The following is an 8077-nucleotide window of genomic DNA, read 5'->3' on the forward strand; positions in this document are numbered from 1 at the left end:
CTAAGAAAAGCTTCAGGCTGAGAGTCTACGTGGGAGCTGGTCATTTGTGGGTACAAATGTTCCCGTGAGGAATGAATCAACGATGAATTGATATATGAATTGGATCATATATGAACTGCGGATATGAAATCAAGTGATTTCATATGCGCAGTTCGTATTCATATATGATCCAACTCATATATCATTTCATCGTGGATTCATTCCTCACGGGAACATTTGTACCTGCAAATGACCAGTTCCCAACGTCAGTGGCTTCATAGCTCAGTTGGTTAGAGCGTCGCACCGGAATCGCGAGGTCACGGGTTCATTCCCCGTTGAAGTCCTGAAATTTTCAGGCTTCTCTACGCAATTGCAAAAATTGTGTTCATAACTGCGAAGATCATAGCTTCACTTGATTTCATATCCGCAGTTAATATATGATCCAATTCATATATCATTTCATCATTAACTCAGTTTGTATTCAAACTTTGTATGCTACACAACGTTTTAAGAACATGTTAAGCACGCTTGAAGCTCAAATTGCAAAAAAAAAAAGAATTAAAAAGTTCAGTCTCAGCCACAAAATTAGACGTTCTTGTACTAAAAAAAAGAGAATAAAAACCAAAATATCTTTATATTATTGAAGACACAATATAAAATTCTGAATCAATGTTTCATAAAGCTATTGCACATGAGAGGTACGTGCCACAGGGTCAGGAACATTAGGGACCTTTAGATCAGAGGACGAAGACGACTACAAGTTTTCCGTTCTGAGCACGCGCACTTTGAAAAATGTCGGCCTCCAAAACTTATGCGCATGCTGAGTACGGAAAATTCGTGCTTGTAGTCGACCATGTCTTCCGATCTAAAGGTCCCTAATATTGAGGGGTTTCGAGAAGGGACCCACGGTTTATCGTTCTTATCCAAGAAGAATGGAGAATCAAACCATTTGCAGATGACATTACAAATGCAGAACATTATTCTCAGTTATTTTAAGACCCTTAGGTGTGTGTCCGGCCGGAGCTTTTGATCCCGCGACATCCCGCATAGTAGTCCGATGCTCAACCAACTGAGCCAACCGGTCTGTGATTGTACGACAAGTGCGCGAGGAAACTCGCGTGCGGCACGTCGCTCACGCTGTTTCAATAGAGCGACTTTCATGTGACCTTGAAAAATAAACGTAAAAATAGAACGTCAACAAAAGTGCAAAACATTTAAAGGGCCACCGACAACCAGTGTCCTTTGCGCGCCTTTGTTGTTGTCATTATCCGGGAAATCGAATCGGCCGGTTCGCTTCAGAAACATCCCGTGAAGAAGAACTTCTGCGAATTCGTTCTTCTATTTGTTTTTTAATCCAAACGTCTTCCTCTTTTCCTTCCATAATCTTAAGGTTGAAGTAGTGAGCCAAATAACATGGCGCTTTTCCTTCCTCGGCGGACGACCTTTCTTCACAGTTTTCATTTCGCTTTTAATACGAACACAACACCCAAATAACGCCAAAAATACAATATTTAAACATTAAGGAAAATATTAACAAAGTTTGAAGCTACTGGGCATCCAAAACACGATGACGTGAGGCGATGAAATTTGACTTTTCAAGAAATACTAGTTTCTGTATTACAGAAAATGGCGCCGATAGCTTGCACGCCCGCAAAGACTTGTGGTTGTCGGTGGCCCTTTAATTGCCTTTAATATGGACCAAAAACGAACGAGCGCGAATTTTCATTGGCTCAGAGAACAACATCATCTGTTCATGGAACTTGCTGGAAAGAGATCGACATTTCGCTTTGACGTCATTTGAAATGCAGTAATGTGATTGGGCAATCGAACTGTTTCACTGCCCATATTAGGAGTTTCCTTGGCGGGAATAAGAAGCACCTTTGTTTTAATGTTGAACAAATTGCGAACACTTTTTCAAGATCATACGAAAGTTGCTCTAAACTAATTAAAAAGTTTGTTGATTAAAAAATAGGAAAAGGTATGGTTAATGCATGGAGCTGGTTATGAAACTCGACAAGTTCCTTTGCTTCATGTTTTTGTCCGTATCTTTGGCCTTGACCCTGCACAAAACACACTTTTTTTTCTAGAAGATAACCAATCAAATCCTTTGATTAAATTATATGCAACTAATTTGCAAACCTGTGCGAAGCGAAAACAAAAGATTGTGCAAGGTCAGGGTCAATTCAACATCAATTGCGACAACATTGTTCTCGGTTTTGAAGGGTTTAAGGTTTCATAACCAGCCCCTCGATTAACTATGGTAAAGGGAAAAAAGTTTATTTCACTGACCGTTCTCAAATCGTTGGCATGTTGGACCAAGCTTTCACTACCACGATAATTTACACCATCTGTTAGGAACACAACTACGCGACTTACATTGTCGCGGACAGATGAATGGTTGAAGACATTCCCAGCTTCTACTAAGCCCACGTTTATCAAAGTAGCCCCTTGAGTGAATGTCAAGTTGGCTATTTGTTCTTTGACTCCGGCAAGCGACACAGTTCCCGGATGATCCAGATTCGACACTTTCGAAAAATGCGGAAGGTGATCGAACGCAAACACCCCGATTCGTGCAGCGTGACTTTGGATTGTGAATTTTTCCACCAAGTCACTGAGAAATTGTTGTGTCTGATCGAACTGGGTACCGTCGATGCTACCAGACACGTCCACAGCGAAGAGAATATCCAAAGACTTTGAACAAACTGTAAAAACGAATTAAAGAATGGCAATTAACAGAAAATCACCCTTTCAAAGTTGATTACATCATCAAAAACCAAATTTCAATCTTCCCTTTGATTTTTCGAGGTTTCGGTCTTGCGTTAACCTTTCGTAGTTTGATAATACAGCGTTTCCAAGACCAGAATAAGGATCGTTTGCGTGGCTTTGATCGTGAGAAAAACTCCGCATGCACCAATACAGGCTTGCAGTATTGGTAACTATTATCTTGCAATATAATATATATATATATATCTGACTACGGCGAGTCAAATTAAACAGTTTCATTCTCTACCGACTAACTTACGGGCAACCAATACCAGTTATTGTATCTTGAATGGAAGAGACAAGTCTGCTGAGGTAATAATTTAGTATGGAAACTGAAGTGCACTACCTACAAGATTTCATAAAATTCCTGGCACGCAACAAACAAAACGGTTAAAAGTAATAATAATAATAATACTAATAATAATAATAATAATAATAATAATAATAATAATAATTAATATTAATATTAAGAAGAAGAAGAAGAAGAAGAAGAAGAAGAAAAACAATTGTGGTCCTTACGCCGACTATATCAAAGGCTACTTACTTGTATTTAATATCATTTGAGTTGGCTCTTGAATTGAAAAGGACTAAAGCATCAAATGTCAGCTTTTTAATCTCCTTTTACGTCGCAAACCCGTTCGATTCAACAGTTTAAAACTTTACTATCCAAAAGTGCACGAAATAAAGGAAGCGCAATTAAACGCAGAATAAGTGTGCACGCACACCCAATTTCGTCAACGAGGATCGACACTCGCCACTTGTGGCATTCGCACCGTTACACTTCGGCAATTTTACATTAGAGTCTAAAGTGGTTGCACACGAACAAAGCTTTCCCGAGCTATATTTTACAAAAGACACTTTAATTTAGGGACTGAAATTATCTTGCACATCAAAACTCCTCGCCATCATCATACATTGAGAACGAATTCAGTGGCAATGTTTAACTCTACTCAAACGTTTGACGTAAACTTGTTCTTAAGCTCCTCAGACATTTTGGCTTTGATCGGCCATCAAGATGAATTGAAGATCAGCCGAAAGAGGTTGTCATCAAGGTTACCTGACAGACCGAAAGTGGTCCTTCAATTAAAGATTGTTGGCCAGTTGACAAGTCAACTAATAATTCAAAATAAGTAAGCCGGACTTCAAGTCAAGACTTCAATTCCGATATCTTATCAAACTCTGTATAAAGTACCGCCTGCTATGAGTTCTGACAGTTCTATTTTATCTGAAAAGTGTTTAAAGATGTTTTGAATAACACCGAAAATTAAAAGAAACATAAACTTCCTCAACTTTTTGTAATCATCCATTCTCCTATTTTGAGTGACAGAAGTAAAACGAAGAATATTAAACACCTTAATAAAAATGAGTTAACAAAATTACTTCACTTTATTAGCATTACCTAAATAACGACGGTCCTTATAACTTGAAAATCTCCTTCTCTCGACAGAATACTCGATGAAGTGTTATGTTGCTGTTTTCGGCTTTAATGCGTCAATGTTTATGTTACATTTCTCAGTGCATTGATAAAGGTATGTGAGAATATTGTGTCAGGTCCCACAGTCAAATCAATAAGAGACTAAAACTGTCGATTCATGCTCAACCAGTTACCCTATGTGACGCAATGATGTTAAAGGACGTGTTTTTACAATTGTGTTTATACGGTGCGGTCTAATTACAACATAAACAACTGCCGACCAAAATAAGACACGCGAGAAAAAAAAACTGAAACATAACTAAGTTCCGTCGTCTACTGAGCACACGAGCGTTGACCGTATTGTCCATTTATCACCAGTTTTAGATAGATATCTTCGATACGACAGATTATATATTTGTTCCTCACACTCGCATGCACCCTGTACTGACAATTAGGTTTCCAATTAAGACAACTTTTTTTTCAAAGAATGAACTCTATACGGTTTAAACGTTTTCCTACCGCGGAGCTTTTCTGCAGTTCAAGAAAAGACGACGGCTGCGGCAAAATGCATTATTATTGGCTTATTAACGGGGGGGAGGTACCTTTTACGGCTTACGGTTATCTTTTTCCGTCACCCTTAACTTATGTAAAAAGCAAAGAAACGTCCCTTGTGTTAGTTACTAGCGGGGTCTCATGAGACATATTGAATATTTTCTGGTCAGCCTTGTTCCCTTCCCTTGGAGCCAGAGAGACTATGAGAAAGAAAAGCTTGGAATGATCGAGAAATGATAGGTGCACGAAAAATTAACGCTAGCGTTAATTTTCAGATGACTTCAAGTTCTCGTAGCGATAGCGGGGTGCAATGGTTGTTGCCAGTACTTTATTACAAAATAAGGAGTTCAAGAAACAATGACGGCTACGTACGGCAACAAAAACGTCACTTCAAAATAAAACTTTAAGCATTCATAAGTATTTCGCGATTATTCTATCTTGTTCAAGTTGCACATCACTATTGTCGAAGCATATCCTACAGATGGGTTAGAATGAGATGTATCATGAGGATGAACGAGTTACTGGTTTGAGGCAATTTCAATCCAGGAAATAAATTGGAATGAACGGTGTCATGGGCCCCAACGAGAATATAGTTTAATGATAGTATTGTTAAACGTATTTTAGTATTTAAACGGTAGATATAGGCATATTTTTATCCCCTAAAAAAATTTCATCTGTTCCAGAGTCTAGTGATACGAAAATTATAGGGATTAAAACTTACCTTTTCGAAAATTTCAGCCAGAAAAAAAGGCTCCCGAAAATTCTAGGTGACCTTTTTAGGGTTAAAATCCGTTAAAAATGCATGGGCAATTATACCATGTTTTAGATGGTCGAAAATCCTAGGACAGGCAGGCAAGCAAGGAATTTTACAACATATGTTCCGAAAATTCTGCATCTCGAATCGTCTTCCGAACAGATATTTTCCGAAAGTTGACGTTGGGTTCCCAGGCCTTGGCTTCTCACGTCTTCCACAAGCTTTGTTCGGTTACAGTTGCATAAAAGTTAGGAAACAATTGCAACGGCAACGGAACGTAACAAAATGTCAAACGCTCGTGGAAAGCAGCATGACAGCCATTTTTCAACTCCCTCATGTTCTTAAGACCGCAGGAATACCACTGATAAACTAAATATAAAGTCAAAGTAATTTCTGGGGATAAAGCATATGGCATCTGTGAATAATTGCAATAATTGACGTTATTACCAAGGGATTAACCCCCAGGCAAAAGTCTAAACCAAAATAATGTAATGACGCGGACAAAGCGGAATAAAGCAAAATGACTGACTGTTCTCATATCTTGTAACAAGTAACTACAAACGCTCTCTAGACACTGGGATAATTGAACTGAGTCGCGAAAAGCTCGAATGAAAATCGTATCGTTTGTTTGTTGTAATATTAAACGGACTCACTGTAGTTGGCCTTTGCATCAAGGAATAAAACCACAAGGAAAAGAAATCTCTTCATCACTGGAAAAATAAACACAACAATTTCAGGACCAATCTTAATTACATTATCGCCTTTTAACGAATAAAAAAAAAGAAACCAACTAACTCGGCAGGAAAGAAAAAAAATACTCACTCGTGAAGCTACGCTAGCTGTTATCGCCGCTCAAACGGCAAATGCATGTAAGGAACGAAATATCTCGATGTTCTTCTACACAATAAGCCATTGACACTTTTTTACCCTTCTATTTAAGGAAATTTACGCTCCTTTGCGTGTGTCATTCATGCATTTTTATTCTAATTACAGTGAAGCCTTGTATTGACCCAAAAACCGACAATATCGATAATAAGTTCAATAATATTTCACGAGAAGGGAGATGAAACACTGATTTTTGTTTTTCATAATGTTTTCGAACACTGCAAACTCATGTGAGGATGTTTAAGGGTTTTAGAATCACTTTAATCAATAGAAGAAGAGAAGAATGACCTTTAATTTTAATTATTCGTAAGAGTATATTTATATAACAATGGCGCTTTATGAGGTAAATTAGCCACCACTTAGCGTGGGAAAAAGGAACAATTAGAATTATTTCCTTGATGCAATGACATTTTTGGTAATTTTCACTTTTTAAAATGACTGACATTAAAAACGATAAAATGCCGAAAGAGGCTGCGCGTTTCCCTGCCAAGGCGTCTAGGTGTGCCTGTGGATCCCCTGGGTTCAACGGACAAGGCCCGGATGCCTTTATCCAGTTGAACATTTAACGTTGTTTCCTTACTTTTTTTTTATTTTTTGTTATGCTCCGAACACAGAAATGACACCTTAGACAATGGAACCTCCTTTCTCCAAGCAGGGTTTTCGACAAGGATTAGACACAGAAGTATCGGCAATTAATTGTTCCGATTAAGTCAACTTTCGTACTACAATGAACGCAAACTGAGAGCAAGTCTTCAATTTAATATACTCTTTCTACGTAAGATTTTCTCGACCGCCGCACCTTTGCCTCGGGTCATCTAACGAGTTCGACAAAATTCGAGATTAATGCTCTACGGGGGATGATTCGCTCATAACAGACACGTCTATACTTAATGCCGACCGGTTGGTTGACAATCGGACTCCTGTGTGGGAGGTCAGGGGTTCGACTCCGGCCGGACCAACACTAAGGGTCTTTAAATAACTGAGGAGAAAGTGCTGCCTTTATAATTACACCCGCAATTGGTTATACTTTCAAGTCTCCTCGGATAAGGACTATAATTAAACCATAGGCCCCTTCTCACAATCCATCACTGTTCATAACCCTGTGGGACGTAGAAGATCCCACACGCTTTTCGTAAAGAGTAGGGCATGGAGCTCCCAGTGTTGTGGTCTCAGGCCTCATTTCATTCATTCATGGGTTGGGCGAGATCGCTAAATGGACTGATAGCGGTTGACACCGGCTCCTGTATATGCTGACTTCCGGACGCGACGGCAACGAAAACGTCACAAATTTTGCATATTTAATGAGCAAAAACAATAGCTTTGCACGCTCTGCACGTGCATTTTTCACTTTTGTACATTTCTTTCACGTTTTCGGCAAATCTACGACGTGAAATGACCAATTCTCAAGTTTTACGGAGAACGTGAACAAAAGGCAGCGAATTTGAATTTTCTGTCGTAGATTCAATACCGCAAATCCTAATTCAGTTCCTGGGGAGTTACACTAGTTTTTAGAAGTTAGACAAGCCGACATAACGACGAAAGAGATTAATAAACCTGAACTTGCAATTTTAAATGACGTTTTCGTTACCGTCGCGTCGCAGATCTTAAAGTCCCTATTGATTACTTGTAAAAGGCGCATTTGAATTGTAAATAGAAAATGCGCTATATAAATATTCAACCTCCATATTTCATTTAAATCTGAACCTCCATATTAAATCTGAACCTCCATA

At 38.7% G+C, this 8077-nt stretch overlaps 1 protein-coding gene across 1 annotated transcript in view; it reads right to left on the bottom strand.

Moving 5' to 3' along the window:
• LOC137996857 (thrombospondin-related anonymous protein-like) overlaps window positions 1–6430 on the bottom strand; it is an 11467-nt gene extending 5037 nt beyond the window's left edge. Inside the window, exons 1-3 of the mRNA XM_068842472.1 lie at window positions 6285–6430; window positions 6116–6172; window positions 2269–2681 (exon numbers count right to left, since the gene is read on the bottom strand). Coding sequence (XP_068698573.1) covers window positions 2269–2681; window positions 6116–6172; window position 6285 — 471 coding nt within the window. The 5' untranslated portion in view covers window positions 6286–6430. The remainder of the gene's footprint in view (window positions 1–2268; window positions 2682–6115; window positions 6173–6284) is intronic.
• Window positions 6431–8077: the final 1647 nt, after the last annotated feature.

This window comes from Montipora foliosa, chromosome 3, assembly GCF_036669935.1.
Source record: "Montipora foliosa isolate CH-2021 chromosome 3, ASM3666993v2, whole genome shotgun sequence".
Taxonomy (NCBI): domain Eukaryota; kingdom Metazoa; phylum Cnidaria; class Anthozoa; order Scleractinia; family Acroporidae; genus Montipora; species Montipora foliosa.